This window comes from Nanorana parkeri, unplaced genomic scaffold (genome assembly GCF_000935625.1).
Source record: "Nanorana parkeri isolate BGI_ZX_2015 unplaced genomic scaffold, ASM93562v1 scaffold1312, whole genome shotgun sequence".
Taxonomy (NCBI): Eukaryota; Metazoa; Chordata; class Amphibia; order Anura; family Dicroglossidae; genus Nanorana; species Nanorana parkeri.
The window spans coordinates 623427-646912 of record NW_017307580.1 but is presented as its reverse complement, the minus strand read 5'-3'; the positions used below and the strand labels follow the sequence as shown (position 1 = coordinate 646912).

The following is a 23486-nucleotide window of genomic DNA, read 5'->3' as shown; positions in this document are numbered from 1 at the left end:
ACAGGAGGTGATTTCAGCAAATAATGTGGAATTGTTCAAGAAACTTTTGGACGATTTCTTAAGGGACCGTAATATACAGGGGTACGGGTACTCCTAGAATGAGATCCTAATAGGTTGGACTTGATGGACTAATGTCTTTATTCAACCTCAAATACTATGTAACTATGTAACCAAGTGTTATAGGTTTTCTGTGTTTGAAACTTTGAAATGTTACTCCAGAAAAAAAAAGAAGATTTTTGTACACACCCTAAAATTTATTTTTTTACTCCTATTGAGGGACAGGGGAAGCCTTTAACCTTTGGGTTATACTGCCGCCAACAGGAGTATTGTGTGTCCAAAACAGGAGTATTGGACACTAGAGCTGCAGCTAACGATTATTTTCAAAATCGATTAGTTAGCCGATTATTAAGTTCGATTAATCGGTTAATCGGATAAACAATAAAAAAAAAATGGCTCCAGTTATGGGACTACTAGTTTGTATTGAGATTGTAGTCCATCACAGGAGCAAGCTTGGAGCGGTGGAAAAAAATAGTGTGGTGTGCAATATAGTGAAAAGGAAAGTGTAAAATTATACAGCAATGAATGCAGAATTGCACCGGCTATAGAGGAATACAAATCCCAGCAATAGTACATTATACAGCACAATGCAGAATATCACCAGCTATAGAGGACTACAACAAATCCCAGCAATAGTACATTATAGCTGGTGGTATTCTGCATTGTGCTGTATAATGTACTATTGCTGGGATTTGTTGTCTTCCAGCAACTTGCTTCTGAGATTGGACCTGTCTATCAGCGGCTGTCACCCCCCACACCTGCTCCTCCTTACTACATCTCCCCGCGTCCCTGTGCCAATCGTGGATGTGGGCAGGCGGTGAGTGTGAGGCGGGGAGGCGCTAAAATAGGAGAATGGATGGGGCGAGCTACATGGGAGATCCCCGGTACAACAATGGTCTTTATCAAAGAGTGTGAGGCCAACAGCCTCTGAAACCGAATAGATAAGACAGAAACCTGAACATTGATAGTGCTGAGAGCCAAACACTAGTCCAGACCCATCTGAAGGAATAAGATTCTTCCCACAGGGAAACTTCTGTGATGGAAGCCCCAAGACTAAAGACTAAAAGCAACTAAAATATGCCTTTCATGTCCGATGATAGACCATGAGTAAAGCAGACTTCCTAGCTTTTAGAATTGACTCAGAGATGTCTCTGTCCTTTAGAACCTAGGCTTCAACAGGCATGCCACGACTGTGAATGCAGGATACCAAATCGGCTCTTGGGACAGAAGATTCTGATGATCCAGTAGAGCCCATGGGGCATCTGCCAGGGTGTTTTACCAGGTTGCCATACCACATTTGTCTGGGCCAATCTGGAGCAATGTGGGTCACTGGAATGCCCTCCATCTTGATCCTGCGAAGACTAGGAAGACATTTCAGTGAAGGAAAGGCAAAAGGGTGAATTGGTCTCACGGAGTCAGCAGAGCATCCACTGCTTTCACTACAGGATCCCTGTCTATAGAAAACCTATGGGCATACATTTATATGCTGTACTTAATAATACCTTAACATTCTGCATTGTAAGTGTGGAATGCAATCATATTATTTATACATTCTTTGAATTTTACAACTACAAAAGGTCCCAGATTGTAGAGCGTGTGACACCACACACTTTAGATGCCATGGGAAACATCTGTTTCTGTACATTTTCTAGGTATCCTTTTTGCAAGTTGGTACAAAAATTGGAAAAGGTAACCTCAAGGTGAGGTCTACTTTTGTGAGAAGTCTGAAAAATCCAACTGATCAATGGAAAATGACAAATGACATTGGTACAAACTAAATCAAAGAATGACAATTGTAACAATAGGATATTACATTTCTGTGTCCCCAGGAATTCTACAGAACTAATTAAATTTCATGAGTTCTGGTCTTTTGATATTCAAAGCACAATATACTTGTGAGTCCAAGATTATATGGTAACCTGAAGGCTAAAGTGTAATCTCAATGTCAGTTTTGATGGCTTTTGAAATCTTCTATTACACTGAAAATGTTTAAGGCTCTATGTAGAAAGCAGAGAATGAGGTGATTATCTACAAAGAAACCTTTCAATCGTTATTGAGAGAAGCCAGACAGCTTACCAGCACTGTGCAATCTTGGTTAACGTTGGAAATGTTAGCACCATATAAAATATCATTAATTTCTTAATGAATACTGCTGTAAAATTGAACAGTACCTCCAGGGCGATTTTGACATCAGGAAGACCATTTGGATCAATTGACAAAACATTTGCTGTGTTCGATTTTTCAGGTCCCTTCCCTGAAACTTTCTTCCTCTTCTCTATATGCTGACTTGTCTCTGGTCTTTTTTCTAACACAGGTATCCAAGGCTGAATTAAGCCTCTGGCTAAAGTATTGGAGACTATTACCAATAGCACAGGGTTCCTAAGCGCAAAAAAGAGAAGCAACATAAGCTGGTGCTCTGGTGAACTGTTCAATACATAATATACAAGAGGGAGATTAAGTAAAGCATACATTTGGGAGAAATTATTGTTCTACAGAACTTGAAAAAAAAGATGTGTATATGCTTTAGAAAGGGAAATATTTTTACATTAGTAAAATTATATTTAAGTTTTAACATTAGAAAAGTAAAATTCAGTACTCCCATCACTGTCCAAAAACGTGCTGGTAGGTAGGTGGTGAGGGGTTGATCTGTGTGGAATATTACATGTATACACACAAGCAAAAACATAAAGACTGCAATGCAGGTACGGAAAATGTCATGACTGAATCGTCAATGGACCAGCATCTTATTTCAGGAAATACATGCTCATCCTATATAATGTCTAGACCTTTGGTTCGCAACTGGTGGGTCGTGACCCAAAAGTGCGTCACGCCCCCATGTTCAGTGGGTTGCCACATGCCTTCCACTTTTCTCGGTGAGGCACTCCTCAGCCTCCCCCTAGTGCGGCATGGTCAGTTCTTGCGCCATTCAAAATATGCTGCCCGGCTCTGAGTGTCAGCTTCAGATGGGGTGGGGTGGGCTGGAAGTATGCCCATAAGGGAGCTCCATCCATATGTGCATTGCATACAGCTCCCACATGTGCCCTATAGAGGTGCCTGGAGTGGAGTGACGGCACACTCTGGTTCCTGGCACCTCTACAGGGCACGCAAGGGAGCTGTACAAACAATGTACATATGGATGGAGCTCCGTCACAGCACAGTAGCCCACACTGGACCCCAAGCTGAGGATCCACTCCAGTTCTCATAAGGTAGGGAGACTAGGTGGATCTTAAAAAAAAAATGATTTTTTTAGAGTCTCTTTGTGTGTGTGAGAATGTCTGAGAGTGTGAGATTGTGTCTGTGGTTGTGTGCGTTTGTCAGTGTTTTTGAGGGTCTGTTCACACTAGTACAGTGCATTATTCGCACAGTCCATTGCGATTAATGCACTGTACCGCGCAATCGCACCTACTATGCTTTCTGTGTGGAGGGTGTGTTGCGCTGCCATTAATTTGAATAACAGTTCAAACGCACCTCCCACCCACAGTCCGATCGCTGTGCATTCCATTGCAGTGCGACTTGGGTCACGACTTAATGACCAAGGACAAATGTGGGTGCTGAGGTTGAGAACCACTTAAGAACAGGTTGAAAACCACTGTTCTAGACAATGAGGGCCAGAGAGTTCTGGGTTAAAGGAAAATGAAGGCAGAAATACTATAATCTTATCTCTAAAGCTAAACTCCAGCCTTACCTTTTTTCCCACAATTGTAGAAAAACTTCTACTGTGTTAAAACTGATTACTCCCAAATTCCTGTAAACATGCATCTACACAATAAAACCCTTTGAACTGCAGCAGCTATCTTGAACACAACTTCATTTTCTGTGTGAATCATTAATAATTTCCTGCCATGATCCATACTATCGTTGCTCCTTCCCCCCTTCCTACAGCTATTAGTTTTCTCTGCCATCAATTATCTGAGAAAAAAAACGCATCACCAGCATCCCTTTAGACGTGCCTGCAACTTACCCATTGTGTCCAGTTTTCTTGATGCCTGTAAGAAGTTTCCTTAATGGTTCCACAAGCATGGATAACCTTCCAGAACTGATAATATGTTTGTTGTGGTTAAGGATGTACACAGCTGCATTGTGAGTTATCCACCCCTCCTGTAGTTCCACACCTAACTCAGCAGCATTCAAAAAATTGTCCATTGCATATTTGGAAAGCTGAGAAATCCAGTCTCTAAAAGATATATGAAAAAAACAAATCTAGATTATGAGGTTCAATAATTAATTGTGAAAAATACTACCAGCAACTAAGTTTGTTAACGCACTATAACTGAATTTTGATTTCTGTAATTCAAATGGCTGTTAGATTCAGAAACTATATTGCAATTTAATTGTACACATATTAAGCATAATATAAAAATAAAATGCTAAACACAAGTTTATTTTCTATAATTATTTCTGAATTTTGTGTCTAGCCTACAGTTATTTTTTTATTGGTAATTCCAGACAAACATTTTATGGTAAATATACACTATATGGCCAAATGTTTGTAGGCACCCCTCCAAATGATTGAGTTCAGGTGTTTCCAAAATGGACTACTGTTAATGCTACAGCATACTAAGACCTTTTTTTACAATTGTGCACTTTCCCCCTTGTGGCAACAGTTTTGTGTTCCAGCATCACTGTGCCCAGTGCACAAACCAGCTCCATAAAGACACGGCTTTATGAGTTTAATGGGAAGAACTCAAGTCCCTTGCACCTAGACCCTGAACCCTACTGGACACCTTTGGGATGAACTGGAACGCCAACTTAGAGACAGGTCTTCTCACATGTGTAGGAGGAAGATCATCAGCACACACAGAAGATTTTTGCTGAATCCTTGTGTTCATTTATTATGAAGCAGCTTCACATACTGTATATCAATATAGCCACTGTTTCGGGGCCACGCAGGGTCCCTTCATCAGGGCGACACAGTGACTAGTCACGAGCACCAAGGCCGTGAATTCTGTAAGGAGTGCATGGGAAATATCTGTACATCTAGGTCTTCTCACATAACATCAGTACCGGACCTCACAAATGCTCCTTTGGCTAAATAGTCACAAATACCCATGCACGCACTCTGAAATCTTGTGGAAAGCTTTCTCAGAAGAGTAGAGGCTGTTATAGCTGCAAAGAGGGTGTGCCAACTTCATATTAATTGGAAAAGGAGGTCTAACAATAGGTGTAATAGTCAGGTGTCCTCAAACATTTGTCCACATAGCATACTGTATGTCGGGCACCACTGGGTTCCTAAAAGTTTGCTTGACTTTAGGCCTAGTAAAATTAGCCTTGCTGGAGTGTGGAAGGACTGTGTTGATAACTCTGCTACCTTTGCTTGACATATCCCTAGATACAGTATATATCAGTGGACATATTCTCTCCAAAAGGTGGTTATGCCTTGTTCATGTATTTCTTGGCATGTGGTGACAACTCTCAAATGTGCACCTGCTTTGTCATTCCATTACATGTATCCCTGGTGGATACAACAAGTGACTGACTTTCTGATAGTGATTGTTGTCACTATCGGAAAGCTGGTCCAGAGCAATGATGTGCAGCTGGCACTGGAATGAGTGCATGTAGACAGGAAAGAGTCTGGAAGAAATCTGCAGCACTGAGATGCAAAAAAGGTGAAAACAGTATTTTATGGAAAAGAAAACCACGGCAATTGTTTACGATACAAAGGGCTTCAGCAAACTAAATGCCATCTAGCTATATGGTTTAGATCTATTTTACAAACATCCAATAAGAAGATCCTTATCATGTATGTAGTTACCCATGTAAAATACAAAGTTCCCATTTAATGACCCACATCATATCACAGCCTAACTTGTGGTTATCATGCTATTCGATTCTATGTAATGGTATTGTTTTTTATTGAGAATGACAGCATCCCTGAAGTACATGTATGATCACTGAACCAGAACCTGCTGGGAACCAGATAAACAGAACCAAAAGCGGCTCCGGGCACTAACATCAGAAAGGGAATCAACATTGTCAACATATATCACAATTGAACTGGAAAGTTTCTGTTCACATCACAGCTCTGTAACTTTTCCAATGTCCAAAGCTAAAAAGTTTTAATTACTAGAGCTACAGCAAGATAAAGAATTATTCTTAGAGATTACATCTTTCTTGGCAATGCTAAAAGGGTCAGGCTGTACTAAAATAGTAAAACCAAATGTGAGAGAGCAGCCCATGTTTCAGATGCATAAGAAACCTAAAGTGTTTCTGTGGCAAAGAATCTCTATCAGAGTCTCAGCAGCACCGTAATGTGTGACTTTGATGGGGATGGAATTACCAGTGACAAGTGACAGCTCGCTAGTATTGTGAGGTGCAATAGTCCACTGACCAGATCACAGACAGTCAAGTAATATAAAACAGTATAAAATAAATGTTGATGCTGGAATGAAGAAATCTGTATTAAATAAATCTATAATGAAGACTACATTTTTAAAGCTAAACTCTAGGCATACAGCTAAGTTACATAGTTGAACAATGTGATATGTTTCCTACTTTACCTGGAAAAGTAATTTTATTTGTGTCCAAATGCTGAGATTTACGCAGCTTCCAGACAGCTTGGCCAGGCTGGGGAGCTAACTTTTCTCTCTTTCAGCCATGCAATACAGCATAGGCATCTCCCTGACTCTGACTGGACAGTGAGGGAGCAACAGCAGACTGATGAGATCATCTCTCAACTTTCCTTCCCTCACCAGGTTACTTGCCAGCACATGTGCATGCAGTACTACTGATTGGCTCTTAGTGTGGTCCTTTCCTCTCCCAATCTACAGCACAGGTGATAACAAAAGGTTGACATCAAGAGAGAGTCTGGTAATTACACTAGTTGCATTTAAAACACTTTCCATGATCTTTAATGAATACATAACTGCATTTACAGGTGCGTTTTTTTGTATCTGTCTGTCTTTAACTATGGGTATCCTTTATCACAATGTGTCAACCTATCAATGTTTTGTCTCTTTTTGAGTGCACTGATCTATCACATGTATGGTAACACATTCTTACCTATAAACAATCCATTCGGGGTCTTCCTCCAGATTCACAGGTATATAAGATGCTGGGCGCATACTTGTGTCTTCTGGTGGGATGGGAGGCTCATTGATTTTACAGCCCTCTGACTTCAATAGGTGTATTATGGCCTTTACATTATAAGGTAGAAAAGTTGTACATCAGTACCAGAAACTATAAACATACATTGTATACATCCATTAGCTCATGTGCATCATTTTTGACTAGCTCATAGGCACTGTTCAAGTATTTTATGCAAAACACTGCTTTGGTAAATGGTCTTCCAAAGGGCAGGTGTTGGCTATATTTTCTTTTCTTCTTTTTATATAGTTAAAATGTTCATAACATGTCCTGTGCTCGAGCGTCTACTCTTACGTCTCTTTAGCAGTGAGAACCTTTGCACTTTTAGTTATCAGAGGCAGGGTAAAATTCTCCACAGTTTCCAAAGAGATAATATATACCTATGGCAAATGGAAGTGTCAGTACTGACACTTCTTTGACAGCACCTCAGCCGCAGCGTGAAACATCACATAACATCTGCTGGGTTCTTTCATTCCCAAAGACTTTCTAAAGCTAGTGCTCAGACCAAAAGTTTAGCTGCATAAAAAAGGAGAATTCCAGCTAGCACTACTTTGGTTTCAAGCAATACAGATGTGACTAAGCTACCACTTAGTAATGTACATTTGAAGCTGTAAGGAGATGCTTGAGGAAATAAACATCAGGGACTCATTTTGGAATTGTTATCTGTTGTATAAAGACAAACCACCTCTGACCACTGGCAAAAGTTGACTCAAACCTGTAAAAGTAATTTAAAGATCTATAATACTGATTTATTGTTGTATATAAGAGATAATATAATAATCAGTGAAGTGTTTCTGCTGATAATCTCTCCTGTATGAAGGCAAAAGCTCTGTTTGAGCTGCTAACACTGGAAGGGATACAGTTATAAACAGCGTAAAAAGATCGACAGCAGGTGGAACCTTTATAGTTTAATTATAAAGAGATTAAAAGCATATCTATACCCAAAACCAAAAAAATAATATATCACAGCTATCAATCCTTAGATGTGGTGGCTGCATTAGATTTCTTTTTTCAGTCTTTTTTTTTTTTTCTTTTTTCACCTGGTAATCCTGAGAATTAAACACTTCGTGTCACCTCATATCTACATTGTTATCCACTTTGTTTCTCCAAAGAATACTAAGCTTTCTGTGATTGGGTAAGGGGCATGTGAACAGCATGATCTCCCCTTGTCCATTCAAAGAATACAAGGTGTTCTGTGATAAGAAGACATTTTCTGAGTGGGGGAGCTGCAGAGTGAGCGACCCACTGTGATTGCTATGACTGTAATCGCTATGCTCCATCCCTGACTGTCAGGTTCACAGCCGGGAACTCCATCAGAAACATCAATGGCAGATGGTTCATGTAAATAAATGTTTTCAAGAAAGAAGCAGCCACCACCAGTGGGGCACATATCATTAGAGGTACCTCATAGGTACTTAGCTAAGGCCCCAATAAAGTGATAGCCACTCTTCAGCAAGGTTATTGTTTACAGATGATTAACGTAAACCTGCCATATGATAAAATCGGGAGCTTCCATTTACTTCTGAAAACCCAGAAAAAGAAAGGTATGAATACATCAGAACTCCTAATCTACATATTTGTTTTGAAGCAAGATGGTGAGGTTAGCACGACAGACAAGCAACTAGCAGTTTCAGAAGGAAGGAGAAGCAATGGTAGTCTCCTTGTTTCTGTTGTGACAAGTTTAATTTAAATCACTCAGCAGCAATAGATTAAACCTGCCGACAAAGATTAGCCCTAAGTAATGTAAAAACCCACAAATGTATATAAATATGCATGTTTTTTTTTTATTGGGTGTTTTTAGGCATCTTCTTTACATCCTGATTCCTAATGCTTTATATGAAGCAACAAGATCAATGTGCTATGAAGAAAAGCAGAAGCAAACAGTATGTTCAACTCAAACACCGACCTCTGCATTGATGAATCGGATTTCTGCAAGCATTCTTAATAAAGCTTTCTCATCACTGAACAGCTCAGTCTTGGACTTGGTCTTAGAAGACTCCAGTTCTGAACTTCTGCCTTCTTCCACTGCATTGGACACAGATTTTGCCTTTTGTGCTAATGATAGGTTGTAAATAAAACCAACAGGTTAGCAAGGTCAATCAATGCAGTTTCACAGACACATATGTTTTCCATTTAAGATATTTTACAGAAATAAAGCATTGGTTTCTTAAACAAAGGGTCGGGACCCAAATTAGATGGCAGACATATTTGTAATGGGTCACCACATGAAGTAAACGCAGCCGAGATTGTCAGAAAGCAAAATCAGTGGCAAGTGAAATAGTACACTTCGTTTGTCTTTTTTTAATCATATACCGTATATACTCGAGTATAAGCCGAGATTTTCAGCCCATTTTTTTGGGTGAAAAGTGCCCCCCTCGGCTTATACTCGAGTCAGCGCCAGCGCGTCTTCTTACTTACCTCGCCGAGCGTCGCGTCACTGCTGCTCGGTTGTGCGGTAATCTGAGACGTAGCCTTTGAGCAATGTGGTTATAACAGAAAATGTTTGTTACTATGGCACTAAATGTAAATAAATAATTCCAGCCATGTCACAACCACTGCTTTCAAAACCCATGAAACAAAGTAATATGACTGACAACACAGATACATATGGGGGGCTAGAGTGTGTGTGAAGTAAGGGTGGGGGGGAATTCCACAGACAGGTGTATGAACCACTGCACAATATTACTATCAGTGTTGCTTTAATCTCTTTTTAACACTTTTCCTTAGTAGTTCTTTTGCTGTCAAAACATGATTACAGAGCTCAATAGCTCAAACTGAAGTTTACACAAAAGTGAATGACTCAGAGCAGTGAACCCTCCCCCTCTCTCTCCGAAGTTTCAATCAGAAACAGTATATCTGAAAGGATACAACTACTGCTGTATCATGTGTCTTTCCAACCCCCAAACAATCAGATATAGAACATCAGTATAAAAACTTAGACACGTTAAAATTAAAGTTAACCCAAATCAATTACATTTTTGCAATAGTGAAAGAATATTGTATTCTACTAGCTGTATGCAGTTATATGTATGTATACAATATTTTTCACAATCATGGTCCTTTAAACGAAAAAAAGCTACATAATTCATACACCAGATGCTTAACCCTTTGACACATATCTATCTTTAGAACAAATGTATAGCGCATATTTTTTATTCTACACTTCTGAGAATAAAAAGGTTAGACACATGAAAGAAGTTGCATATATTATAAATGATGGAAAGAAAGTAAACTTACAAACAGCTTGTGTGGGCACACTCCAGCGGCCATCATCATAAAGGAGGCAAAACCTGCACGCGGTCCTACACACATCCCAGACTTCTTGTTTCCGAGCAACTTTGGCCAAGTCTGCCCAGAGTTTGGCCCTAGTGCAACATCAACAACCATGAAACAACGGAAGTGCAGCAGAATGTGATCATGTATGATATATTAAAATATATTCAAGTATAATATAGTATGGTAGAAAAGTATACATTTCCTTCATTCATGCTCCTCATTTGACAAAATCAAGAAGCACTTACAGGGTTATTCCCAAAAGGGTGAAGAGTTTGGAGGAGGCAGGAGAAGTGAACAATCTAGGACAACATAGCTGAACTGGACAGTGAGCTGAATGGGTGAATTTTTCCAAATCATCTATTTTGGCCTAGATCGTTCACTTCTCCTGCCTTCTCCAAACTATTCACCCTTTTGGGAATAACCCTGTTAAACATAATGATAGTGCCACATTAAATGCTTGGATATTGATTTCAAGAAAAGACGAGGATGCAAAGGAATATTGTATACTTTTGGCAAGAAGCCAGCTGTGTGTTTGTTTACCACCTTAAAATGTACTTCTGGGCATAGAAGATCTATCAGATAGCTGTTTATATTTCAGTGCAGACTCCCCACCTTACCTGCTTGTCAATGCATATCACCTGTATAGTACCCCCAAAGGCCTGACTTAATAGATGACCTCAAGGTTACAGCATTAAACTTTAGCAGTTTAATGCTAAATGTATGTTACAAAGGACGATTGTCAGAAAAAAAAACTAAAAAGTACCAAACTACTTCATAATACAAAAATGTAGAAAATTTTTCACGGATCTATTTTACTCCAAGCTCCACTGCGTAGATGCAATGCGGGTGCAGACCAGTAGCTGGCCACACTACGTAGTTACACAGTCCAAAAAAATGCTGCACACATCTAACTTTACCGTACAAATAGTTTATTCAAATCAAGCAGCAAGCATGGTGTAGTCCCTGCCTTGCAACCCACTACTATCACTGCCGACACATTTCACCCTCAAGGGCTTAATCATTTCTTGGACAGAATACTAAACTACCTCATTATATTCCGAGTAATGCTTGGTACATAAGCAAAACACAGTTATTATCACAGATAATGAGCATACATATGGCCATGCCAGCGCTGACTTTGATAAAATTGATATATGAATAGCCACTTTAGGAGGGCTGCAGGAAGTACTGGTGAGAGAAAACCTGAAGCTGCCACCTTATGGTGACAGCCAACTCCTACAGCTGCTTACTAGTTTTATTGGACTCACCATCCTTCTTGTCCTAGGTATTATCCAACATATGTAACATATTCACCCAAAGAACATTTTTATAAACTGTTTTAGGAGAGTTATCCATTTTAAAAGCTTAGTGGCCCCCAAAATTAATTCACAGGTTTGTGTTATAAAAGTAGTTTTGCATAAGCAAAGTTTGAGGAGCCTCCATAAAAGTATGACTTTTTTTTCCCCGCAATAATCGTACATTGAAGGTACATTTTATTTGTTACCCACAACATAACTGTTATTTTGCAGCTGTCGACTTACAAAGCACATTTATTTTGTGGTTATCAAATAAGGACACAAACAGAAGTTATACTAAGTAATGTAAGTGGAAAAAGTGATAAATAGACATACTCACCTCTCAGCATCATTTTTATTGTCTGTTCGGATTAAATGGCCTTCAGTCTTCAGGACACACTTTGTATGATGTCGTGCCCTCATACATAAGTGACTTAAACGTCCTTTATTACCTTTACCTAGGGAGACTGATATAAGACAATGATAAGTATTATACCACCACAAGTAAAAAAATGTACTGCAAGTATTTTTTATTAAATGCCTAACAATACCCAAATCCAAACGATATATATGAGAGCTGCTCCCCATCTTACCTTAATAAGCAATTACAGACAACAAATAAAAGTAAGCCAATCATTCTACCCAGCATACATTGCAGATCTGCTAGAATCAGAATGTTTACTCATATTACTTCTCTATTACTCACGTAATCAGAATCCAGCCTTTCACATGGTCACTGGGAGTGTAGTTTTTTTGGCTTACTGAATCACCGGACACATTTAATTTTCCAGGTAGATTTGAATTCGACTGGTGGCTGTATGAAACGTCTTAGTACTGATTCTCTGATTTTCTGCTTACTGTACATCAGTCTGAGTGTGAGGGATGGCAAAAAGCCTGCAGTGGGTGTGTTTGGGAATTTCTCTCCTGCATTGCAAGCAAGAGTTCTCAGATTCCACTGCAAAAGGGAGCAGTGCAAACTGGTGTGCTACAGCAATGCCTACATGAAAAACTCAAGGACTGACCATGTGTGTTATGCTCCCTGTACACAGTTTCAAAGTCTAGTTCTCATTGTAGGGGAAAAACTGGCATTGCTCATAGGTTAAAATAAATTGCGAGGAGAGCAGACTAAGAGGTATGTCCCTGTGTCTGAAACCTGATTCTAAATGTACAGAAAATTGGTATTAATAATATATCCAGATCCAGCATTACAGAATCACAAGTAAAAGCAATTAGACTCAATTCTGGATTTACCATCACTTTCTGTCCCAGTGGGAATGGTCATCAGGGTATAGAAGGGTAAATCTTCCCGGCAAGCAATAAAGACATGGAAGGGAAATGGAGCACACCATCCAATGATTTAAGAGTAAAAATGTCTCTTCCATCATAAAAGTCCACAGTAACAAAAACAATGTGTTTCAGTGGTTACAGCATACTCAGTTCATATGCACTTAGAGGAGCTGTAGGAGCCCTACAGTGTAGACCCTTCCTCAACTTATGAATCTGAATAGATTTTGTAGGCAGCACTGCCCAACCAAACTGTCCAATAAATATCTCTAAATTTCCAATAAAAAACTCTAAAACTAAAACCAAAAAAACCCAAGGGTTATTCTGTAAAAGTAAAAGAAAAAGCAAAATGTGTCCTTAAAGGAGAACTATGAGGTGAGTGATTTACACTCGTCTTCATAGTTAGAGTAAACGTGTGACATTGAAACTGTCACACGTCGACTCTATAGATTGGGAAGTGAGCGAACACATACCGTCGCTCGCTCACTTCCCGATCAATAGCCCACTATATACTGAGTTTTGAGACACGGGAGGAGGTAAGTATATGTCCTCCCATGACCCTAAAGAGAACTATGGGATAAAAAGGTTACCCCATAGTTCTCTTAACCATCAATTACCATAATAATCCATTTCTGAGAGCAGACCTAAAAATGAACACAACCCACGTCTGGCAGATTACCTTTGGCTTCATTTTCACTGTCCAGAACCATCTGAAAAACATCAGGGGCCAGACAAAGGCCAACATTCACAAGTAATGGACGCTTCTTCCTTACAGAATCCTTAGAGCTGCTCTGTTTTGCCTGTGACAAAAATAAAAGAAGTAATGGCTTTGTAAATTATATTGTATATGGCTGCTTTACCTTCCCAAATATCTGAACTACAGCAAAATACTTCTAATCAATGCTGCGGCCTTTAACCATTCAAAAACAAGTCAGATATGGCAGACAGCTATGGGAGTTAAATGATTTCTATCCTGACATTACAGCACAACTGACTGATCACTCCAATCACCTAACTTTCAAACTGAATACAAGAAACATTTGTTTGTGTTTACTTTAGATGAAAATGAAAAAGAGGTAAAGAGATTGCAAAATTCTTGAGGGGGTTTAGAGTCTGAGTTATGTGAGAAATTTTAAAATGTCTAAACTTGTACTTATGTATATAGATGACAACCATTTTGTATGCTTTGCACTCCACACTAATCTTTCTTCTTTCACACACTACCATTTACTCTCCATCAGACATCCCTACATTCTTTCTTGGAATTCTCTTGTCGGCACCCATATCATGCTAAATTGCAACTTCATTTCCTTTTTTCCTTAAAAGCAAATGAAAAGTTTATGTAAACATTTGTATAAGGTAAAAACTCCGGAACACAACAATAAACTAGAAGAGTTGGTATCGTAACCTTGGGTGTTTTGTCTCTCACTGCAATGATATCATACAAACTTAATTGGGAGCCACTAATCAACTTTCATACACCTTTTATAGTGTGACGATAAAAGTCCACGACAGTTATCAAACTATTTGTTTAATTTGATCCTTTATTTCCATCACTTCTAATCACATTTAAAGTCAATCTAATAAAAATCTTGTAGCATCAATTGGTCTTCCTTTGATTTTGATTATATGTATACAACTGAATACATTTAATCACATAACTGCAATGTCTGATCAAAGCTAGTGGGATCATGAAGGCTAAGTTGACAGCAAGCATCACCTGCTCAAGGATCATGGCTGCCTGATCTTCTGCACGCTGTGGTTTAGTGTACAGAGTAGCTCGGAGATGAAGACGATGCAGATACATTTTCAGGAAGTTTTGGTATTGCCCAGTACCATCAAGAACCAATGCTTTCTGGATGTGTCTTATGGCAACTTCAGTCCTATCCTCCTCATCCTCTATCTGTGCTATTTCCATGTGAATTTGGCAGCGCATTACAGTCAGCAAGCTAAAGACAGAAGATAACTGTCTGCATTAGGAACAAAATATTACAATAGAATAAAAACAGTAAAAAATGGATCCCCTGCCTTTAGTTTTATGCAATGATGGATCCCCTGCCCTTAGTTTTATGCAATGATATGCTCTATTGATATAGTTTGTCTCTATTTTACCTTTAGATACATAAAATCAAACCCTGAACATCATCATAGAATGTACCCGATCATGCAAGTTTCAGCTAGTGCCTCGGTTCTTCTGCTTGCTTAGCCAATTGATGGGTGGACAGCTTGAACCAGGCACTTAACTAAGGACATCTAAACATCTTCTCCTCCGTGCCTGCTGTTTGGTTTTCAATAAACCCATCATACTGCTCTCATAATTTACAATAAACTAAAATGCTTACTATGCAGGCATTACATAGGTAATCTGTGAAGGAAATACTGGGTTCCTCGTCTCAGGATCTTTCAAATGGCAGTTGGCCTGGGTATCACTCATTTGTGGACAATGGATTGGATAGACCCAGTTCTACCTACAATATTAACCCGAACAGTCTAATAACATTTTGATCCTTGTCTAGACGACTTTGTTAATATGTATATTAAGGAATACTTGCCTATCTATGTCTTCTAATGCTTCTGCAACAGACACCAGAGGCTTCTTCAAGTGCTTGTGCAAAGAACGTTGCAGTAAAGGCAAACAAAGATTCCACAGAGTTGTGCACACACCCTGGATAGAGATTGGGTCACGGAGATGTACAGCATCCTGTAATGTTGTCTCCAGTTTTTTGATAACTTTTATCTGTACCTATGTAAAGAAAAACATAATTCAGGTAATTTACTGCTGGAAATAAAATTACAAGCCCTATGTATGTGTGGTTGTGTGCATAGATATGAATACCATCCCCCCTTTTTACTCTTTGTAATCATCTATAGATTTGTGAAAAGATGGGACTTTTTTATGTTCTTTAACTCAATGATGTACGTCCAAATAACGTTTCATTAGGAATTTAACTGTAAATGTATGTAAAATGGGTGTTCAAAGTACAACTCCGTACACAACTGTTTTGATTGACATGTTCCCTTCAAATCAAAATGACAGGAACCTCAGGGACATTGTTCTGTGCATTCAAAACGTTCTCCTATAATGTGCCTGCTCTACTGTATGGCAGACACTGCAATCAGCATCCTTATGAAAAACTGCAGATTCAAAAAATGCATAGGATCAACAATTTGCTCCAGAATACTCAACACTGACCAGCTTTTAGTAGCTATACCAAGACTTGCAAACCAACTGTTTGATTCTGGAGCTGGGTGAACATAGTAAGCATTGAGGGGTACCCCGCTGATCAGCGATCCACTGAAGTCCTGAAATACTTGCTTATTCTAAAGAAATCTGGCCAAATCTGGTAGATGGAAGTGTGACCAAACACCTTACCGAGCCCTGGTATCTGGCCACCTAAACTAAACTGGAGAGAATAGAGTTCAGCTAGAGCCACTGCACTCTGGCACTCTGATTTCTTTTTTCCCCGACTTTACAATACCAAATGCCAATGATCCAGTGTTTGGTTACATGGCTGTAAAAATAGGAGAAAGCCCTCCGCACACCTTGCAGCAGTCCCGGCCAATTAAAGGATGATGGTGCTCGAAGTGACTCGATTCATGGATGGCACCGTGCAAACACAGAGCAAAAAACAAAAAGTCACCAGCACTTGATACTAGAAAGCAGAAATGTCCCTTTACTGGACAAAAAGCATCATAAAGAAGCCGACGTTTCGGGGACGCACAGGGTCCCTTCTTCAAGGCAAGAAGGGACCCTGTGCGGCCCCGAAACGTCGGCTTCTTTATTACGCTTTTTGTCCAATAAAGGGACATTTCTGCTTTCTAGTATCGAGTGCTGGTGACTTTTTGTTTTTTGCTCTGGTTACATGGCTGGTTAACACAGGAGCCTGATGCAGCAGTTTCTTCAGTATAGATAGGTGTTTCAGGGACTATATATAGTGTGGAAGAAGAGTCAGGGTGAAGAGACCAGTCAATAATGTTTATGGTGGTTGTTAAGTTTAAGATATACTGCGTCCTCTGCAACAAAGCAGAAGTGTAATAGGTACAGTACAAATACAATCATAAATACCTCAACAACATTTTTGGTGTACATTTCAATATGAGGGCCAAGAGAAAGAACTTCAAGTTCACTCTGTAGACATTCTATAGTTATAAGAGTTCTTTGATCCTAGAAAATGGAAAATACATGTTTAAAATTACATTGAATCAAGCCCAAAAAGCTTTAATAAGCTTTAATATATAAGTAAATGTGTATACAAGCGTCTCTTATTTGCTTTCCGTGGGTCTGTTAAATATTTAGTTTAAAGCATGGTATTATATCCTTTCAAAAGATGCAATAAAATATTGGTTGATTCTGCCAGAAACCCAGTGTTGCCCTGTGTCTTGTCCACTGCGCCGTCTAATCTTGTAGCAGAACTCCAGGAATTTTTCTTTATTAACCCTTGCAGTGGGGCTACCCCTGCACTGCAAGGGTTAACTGCTCCTTTGTGTCTAGGTTAAAAAAACACAAATATTTACTCACCCAAAGCTCCAAGCCAGCTTCTCCTTAGACCGGTCCACGGAATGTCTCTCCTCTTCCTCTACAGCGGTCTAAGGTCCAGTAAATCATCATGTCTATACACTGTCATGAGCGTCATGAGGACGCTGATAAACATTCCAATCTGGTACGGAGGATGGGACAGGCTGGAGGGAGCATTGTGGCAGCTGACCGGCTCGGAACTTTGGGTGAGTATATTTTTGTTATTTTAGCACCTAGATATAAACAAGCACTTAATCCTTGCAGTGCGGGGGTAGCTCCACTGCAAGGGTTAATAAAACAATTCCTGGATTTCTGCTTTAAGCAGTTCAGCTCTGTTTTGGAAATTAATAGAGGGGGAGGCATTCTGTAGTCCTTACACACTTCCTGCCCTAGTGTGGCAACACTGCACCTGCACAGATACAGTAAAGTGAGCAAGCGTAGCATTGTCACCCTTGGGCAGGAAGTCTGTTACTGGCAGGATCACCAGGTGGAAAAAAAGACCCAATCAAAAGCTGGTGAGCTGCAACATATTACATTTTTGTTGGGTAGAGGTTTAGATACACACTAAATTACAATTACAAGGCATACTAGTTGGCACATCAGAATTTGCTCAGTCCTAATGCTGAGGAAGACAGACTTTGCACCACAGGCGGCGAGGAGACATGGCAGTCTAATTGCTAATTTGATCCAGCAAAATCTAGCTCATTAATTGACAAAAATCGCTACTGCCTGCTTCTCTAAAAGAGCGTAACTAGTAAACACTCAGGGTCACAGGGTCATGCCACATCAATGATTTTATAGCACAGATTTGTAGCACCTATTCATTGCAAATCACTGGAGTAGTATGATTTTCATCTGATCAGCTGCATTGGATAACACGTGTTGCTACTGAATCTGGCAATGTTTCAGCTAGTTCTAAATCAGTGATTTTCAACGTAAAAGGTATAGGGGAGCTCAACGGTGACCCTTGGTGCCACTAAAGTGATGCACATCATGTTCAGCATTTAAAATGCTAAAATGAGAAGACTATAAGTGACTGCAGAGGAGATGATGGTCAGAGACTGTGGACATGCTGAAAGTTAGGCTGGAGACATGCTGCAAAAGAAAGTAAAGGACTGAGAACATGTTATACATAGGGCTAGTATAGATCACTGCTATTAACATTTTACAAATCAATGCTCCCACTACACTATATTCACTGCAATTTAATATTTTTTCGTAATGAAAACACCAAGGGCCATGTCAGGCCATGGAAATGCATGTTCAATTAGCCATCTTGTTTTTTCACCCCCAGATTTATCCCTCGCAGCTATTTTCCAACAACCCATTTATTAAGCAAGAGACCCCCTGTCTCAAAATTTTAAGTTCATGGTAAATGGAAATTGCACCATAAAAATGCAAGCCCTATGGTGATCCATGGTGGAAAAACATGAAAGGGTTATTATACCCTCACATTTTTTTGCATATATCTACTGCTAGCAAGCAGTAGATATATGCAAACATAAAAAAAAACTTCTTAAACAGGTTTATTTTTACCTGTGTCTTCGCTGCGCTCTCCCGTACGAACACCTGAAGCGTCTCGGGCGGCCACAAAGGATCTTGAGGCGGGCGCATGCGCCCTTCAGATGTTCGGCCGAGAGACAAGGTAAGTATATGGAGCAGCGTGCACCCTCACAGACACCGTGGGACAGCAAGAGAAGAGGAGGACAGAGGAGTCAGCGCTTGATCGGAAACCCGCACCAGCACTGGAGGGACAGCTGAAGAGGACAGGAAAGAAGAAGATGATCGAATAAAAAATACATCATTTAAGTCCCTACATAAGAATTGGGAAGGGGAAAACAAATCTGACTTTAATGTTACTTTAAGTAAACTCTGGGGGCTGGGTGAAAAGGGGACAAAAACAAATCAATGTTTTTCTAAATCTCTTTTCTAAATCTCCTACAAGCAAATTGCATAGCACAGTCACAATAACATTCAGCCACTGAACAGGGGTGGAAGTTGCACAGAACGGGACAGAAAAATAACCTTTAAAATTGAACTGAAGAAGACAGGGCAATTCGTAACCTTCTCAATCACCATCTGTGCAGTCTTACATTTACTACCAAACAGGATTCATTTAACAGCGTGTTACAGGGAGCAGTATAGCAGAAAACAGTACTTGTGATTACAATCCGTGTGACCAAACACAAGTTAAAAATCAAGAGAAACAGCAAGCATTTTTCTGGTCCTAAAGATGGAACATCCAAAGCTGTTTTGTAATTAGCAAACAAAGAAAAATGCTGTTCAGACCCATTTATTAAGTAGCCCCCTCTAATACAGAACACAGCATGTGCAAATCATAATAGCTCAGAAACATACAGCGAGATCTGTCGACTTCAAATCATTGATGCAAGCTGTGGCAAGTTGATTGCATTTTAATTCCAGTGAGAGATGAGCAAGTTCAATCAGCAGAGGAATTCTGTAAATAAATATAACAATCCAAAGTAAAGTATTATGGCTTAATAAATAAAATAAAAAAATGAAACAGCAAATAAAGTGGCTCAGTAAATTCTGTACAAAACAAAATCAATTTTTGATATACTGAATTATCTTAAATCCAATAAAGTGCTTAAAGTAAATAAACACGGTGTGAGGACAGTAAAAACGATTAAAGGGACCCCTCTTAAAGAACAAGTGTGGGGAGAGTAAAATAAACTGTCCCAGTAGCTTAGAGCTGGCATGGGGCATGGGAAGCTGCAGATGTCCCTCCCACACTGATAGTAGAGCGATTGCTTAGCTCTTGGTGTCTTCTCAATGCAGAAAGTGGTGACTAGGTGTGAGCACATTGCAAGTGGATAACATGTTGAAACTTGAAATTTGGACGATTGTAATACAAGAAAAAGCTACATTTCTTTCAATGGACACTACAGTTTTGTGGACTTGTTATGCATTTTTGGTTGCATATCTACACAGTAACACATATACATAACATGGATACTTTATTCACTTAATGTTTATATAAGTTTATACTTTACTTGGAGGTCTCGAGCACAGTGCGGCACATAGATATTTTGTTTATTTCAGGAGAATATTGTTGTTCTTTTAGTGCTTGCGGCTTGTTCATTGTGTTTTACTGGCACAGAGTGCATTGTATATTTTATTAACTCTGAATCATTTGCCAACCAAGTATATTGCTTGAGGAGTATCAGCTGCCAAGCAATAGGTTACCTCTGCTAGTTCTGATTCTTTGTTTACTTTATACAAAAACAGAATCATTACATCGTGGCTTGCCTTAAGCCTGAGTGAGAACGTTTTAGCTTTCATGGGTAGTAGAACTGTGATTATGAATGAGAAGCCAACAAGTTGAGAAGGGAGGAGGAGGGTGACTTTAATTATATCAGGGAGATCTCATGAACCTTGACAGCAATTTTATAAAATGAAAGGCGTCAAACAATACAATGGCACTTTGCAGCATCACAGCCAAGACTATAATTTCTGTTGTAACCTAATTATCCTATTAACATTCATTATGGAGTCAAGTGAATATATCTTAATGCAATTCAACCTCCAATAAAATGACTGTTCCTGGACCATAATAAATGCATGACTAGCATGCTTAAATCTATGTATGATTCCTCCTATCTAATCGACTCTCACTTTAATACATCCAAATGCACAGACTTCGCTCAGGTACTGTGATATCCTAAATAACAAAGAGATGAAGTGCAAAGTGTAGTAGCCCATAGAAACCAGTTTCAGATCAATGAAAGTAGATTGTAAAGCTCCAGTCCTTTTCACAATATTAAAAAATTAACAATTGGGAGATTCTGCTTTAAAAGTTCACAACACCGGTAGACACCAAGGACAATAAAAGCATGTAAACTTACTTCTCAGATGGGGATAAGCATAAAGCAGGTTCCTCAGCAACAGCCACAAGTTTAAAAATTTCACTTAAATTTGTAAAAACGTCCTTTGTTGTCAGAGAGCTGTTTAATTGCCTAAGTGAGAAAACATAAAAAAGATGACAAGGCACGGGACATATTTTCATGTTCACTACCATTACCGCAGAACAGCCCATACATCCTAACTACCTATACAAAACCCTTTTCTAAGTCTCATTCATTCCATTCATCTTCTCTGCTGGCACAGCCCCGCTAACTGTCAGGAACAGAAGAACTTTACATTATTACTAACTTTAATTATTACTATTATACTAAATGCAAGTGGCTTTATCAAGTACTAAAAATAGTCATAGTTATACAGTTTACATTCACAGTTATATAATGGAAGTTCAAAAATGTAATACCCTGTAAACAAAGAGATTCCTGTTCAGGTGTAATACCGTAAATAAGACACTGTCTTATATTTTTTGGGGCTCAAAAAAACACTCTAGGTCTTATTTTCGGAGTAGGTCCTATTTTTATTTTTTTTTATGTACAACAATGCACACGTATTTATGTAGAAAATTCTACATGTATTCATATTCAAAAATATGGTGATCAGGGCAAATCAGGGGTGCTGCTTCCTCTAGCGCTGGCTTCGTTGGCACCGCCGATTCTCTCCCGCGGCTCTTCAAGTTCCCTCTTATGCCACCACCGGCCCTGGGAATGGTCACAACTAGGTCTTAATTTCGGGGTAGGTCTTATATTTTAGCATTTCCCAAAAATAGTACTAGGTCTTATTTTCGGGGTAGGTCTTATTTTCGGGGAATACATGAACTGCTAATGAAGCCACAAGTCTCAGTATTTTTGGTACCATTACTGGTCTGCAGTGACATCATTATGTTCTGTCAAAGCATGAAATGATGAACTTAGAATCAGTACTTAGAATCGTTGAACACTAAACCCACCTCTTTGTTTAGATTCAGGGTCATTCTTAAAATAAGGATACTGGGAATTATAGGAATGAATATCATGATGCCATTCATTAGGTAAACCATTTAGCCGTAGGAGAAATTAATAGGCAATATTTTCACAAATATTTCAGGCAGTATGTTTCTATAAAATTATTTTTGCAGAGCATGTCAGCTTTTCTATTAAGACATTCAAACAATGTCAGCTCAATTGTTGACTGTTTCTTTCTAATTGAAACTTCATGTGGAGTACAGTTGGGAGTTTCTGCTAATTGTCAATGGGAGGGGTGTGCTCCCTTTCTTCATTCAGCTTTGTGTGTTTTTAATAGAGATTGACATTAGATTACATCAGAACACTCCACCTGTCTGCCATGCAAGCACAAAGAGGTGGCAAGTCTAGCATGTGTTTAATATTTTTTTTATAGGGCCACATATTCACTTTAAAGTCAGTGCCTGTTCCCATGGAAAACCATGCTATATGGTTTTTTTTCACTTATGTTCTCCTCATTATCACAGTGGCAGTGAGGTCTTCAGTCTTCCGGAGTTGGATGCAACTGGGAGCCCTGTTTCATATCTACCAGATGAAGGGCAACCTGTCAGATTACGTGCATGCATAGCGATAAAGCTGTGCAGCTGCTGAGGGTGACAACGATGCAGTGCATTTAATACAGACCCTCTAGTATTGTCACCCATCTGGAGAAAGATCTGAAAGCTGGCAGAATCTTATTTTTTTGAATAAGAAAAGCGATTTAAGTATTATTCTGAAGCTATATATATTTTTATTGAAGAAATACATGGGTATCTAGTTTGGTTAAAAAAAAGTTGATGTGCATATCACTTGTCCTCCCAGTTTCCTAAACTGAGGCAAAAAATAATTAGGAAATGATGTAATAATTATGTATATATATAATTATTACATATATAAAATGAATAGTAAATAGCTATAACTGATGTTAAAGATCCAATACTATTAATCTAGAAAAATAATTTTATGATGCAGCTGTCATTTTAGCCTCATAATCTGGAAAATCCATTTAGTGCAGAGTAGGGTCCCATGATTTGAGTACAGCTTAGGGGCCCTTAACAGCATTAAACTGTCATTGGTTATTTGACATACTCATTTAACAACCTTCTCATTTTGTTT

General features: G+C 39.1%; 1 protein-coding gene across 1 annotated transcript in view; it reads right to left on the bottom strand.

Moving 5' to 3' along the window:
* Nucleotides 1-2228: 2228 nt before the first annotated feature.
* LOC108797625 (cilia- and flagella-associated protein 46-like) overlaps nt 2229-23486 on the bottom strand; it is a gene marked incomplete at its 3' end in the record, with an annotated part of 30299 nt that continues 9041 nt past the window's right edge. Inside the window, exons 8-19 of the mRNA XM_018569248.1 lie at nt 21378-21488; nt 19870-19969; nt 17062-17160; nt 15548-15738; nt 14716-14944; nt 13675-13795; nt 12052-12178; nt 10378-10505; nt 9047-9195; nt 7057-7190; nt 4019-4231; nt 2229-2436 (exon numbers count right to left, since the gene is read on the bottom strand). Of these exons, the coding sequence (XP_018424750.1) occupies nt 2229-2436; nt 4019-4231; nt 7057-7190; nt 9047-9195; nt 10378-10505; nt 12052-12178; nt 13675-13795; nt 14716-14944; nt 15548-15738; nt 17062-17160; nt 19870-19969; nt 21378-21488 (1810 nt within the window). The remainder of the gene's footprint in view (nt 2437-4018; nt 4232-7056; nt 7191-9046; nt 9196-10377; nt 10506-12051; nt 12179-13674; nt 13796-14715; nt 14945-15547; nt 15739-17061; nt 17161-19869; nt 19970-21377; nt 21489-23486) is intronic.